General features: G+C 49.6%; 1 protein-coding gene across 1 annotated transcript in view; it reads right to left on the bottom strand. All coding sequences in view use genetic code 11, as the record gives it.

Moving 5' to 3' along the window:
- The window catches only part of EGR_04623 (hypothetical protein), a gene marked incomplete at both ends in the record, with an annotated part of 6,147 nt that overhangs the window by 3,366 nt on the left and 1,663 nt on the right, over nucleotides 1–1,118 (bottom strand). Inside the window, one exon of the mRNA XM_024493872.1 lies at nucleotides 85–1,085. Coding sequence (XP_024351625.1) covers nucleotides 85–1,085 — 1,001 coding nt within the window. The remainder of the gene's footprint in view (nucleotides 1–84; nucleotides 1,086–1,118) is intronic.

Genomic DNA, 1,118 nt, shown 5'->3' with positions numbered 1-1,118 from the left:
AGTCGTTGGCGCAGCAGTGGTGGACGGTTCAGTGGGTGCGTATTGAGCAAGAGAGGGCAATTTCGCTACGATAGCTCGCACTACCTCGGGTTCCATGTCTGCCAAGCATTTGGCAGTGTTGGGCAGTTTGTCGAAAACCACTTCCAATGTGTTGCGACTCAAGTTGGAGATGATTTTGCCAAACGTAGGAACTTGCGCTGCCACGTACTGAAGTGTTTGGGCATTCATGTTGGCCAGAAGACCTGGGAGATTCTGATGGTTCTCGATTATGTACTGAACGAAGCGCGGTTCCTTGTTGAAGAGGACATTGGCGTACTGAGGAGGAATACTGGGTACAGTCGATATAATGAGTTGCGTGACCTCAGCATCTGTCATGTTTGCCGCATCAGGCATGTCAGTGGCACGTTGAGACGTCTTAGCATCAGACTTCTTCGCTACAGGTGCCTTGCTGGGCTCATTGGGCGTTGTAGTTTGACTGATGTCTAGATTGACACTGGACAGTATGGCATCAATGTTGGGTACATATGCGACCATCTGTTGGAGCAGTCTTACATCCATACTCGCCACGATATCTCTCACGTATGGAAGTCCTGCTACCACTGATTGCAATGTATATGCGTCCATACTGGAGGCGTAAGCACCGTAACCTGGTACTCGCATCAAAGCTGATTGAAGAAGCATTGCATCTACATGCATGAGAAGTTGATTCAAGTTAGGCATGTGGAGGAGCATGGATTGGAGTACATGTGGATCCATGGTGGACACGTAAGTGGAAGGGTATGGCATTTGAGGCTGTGGATACATTGCCTGACCATAGCTTGGCACACCATAGCCCACCCTGGGATCATAGCCATAGCCATGGCCATAGTCATAACCATAGCCATAACCATACCCACCATCCATCGTGCCATACGCAGGAACACCATAGCCGTGCATATCCCTCATGATCTTTGCAGGTCCACGCCTCCGTACCTCCCGAACTCCTTTCCAGCCAGAGCCATATTCACCACTTTTGTTGGGTGAAGCACCGCTTCCCCCTTTTGTCGACTGCGAGGACTTACTCGTCTTGTTTACATAGAATACATCTTCATAATGTGGACGCTTTGGTGCAGGAATGC

This window comes from Echinococcus granulosus, assembly GCF_000524195.1.
Source record: "Echinococcus granulosus chromosome Unknown EG_S00030, whole genome shotgun sequence".
Taxonomy (NCBI): Eukaryota; Metazoa; Platyhelminthes; class Cestoda; order Cyclophyllidea; family Taeniidae; genus Echinococcus; species Echinococcus granulosus.
This window is presented reverse-complemented; position numbering and strand designations above follow the sequence as displayed.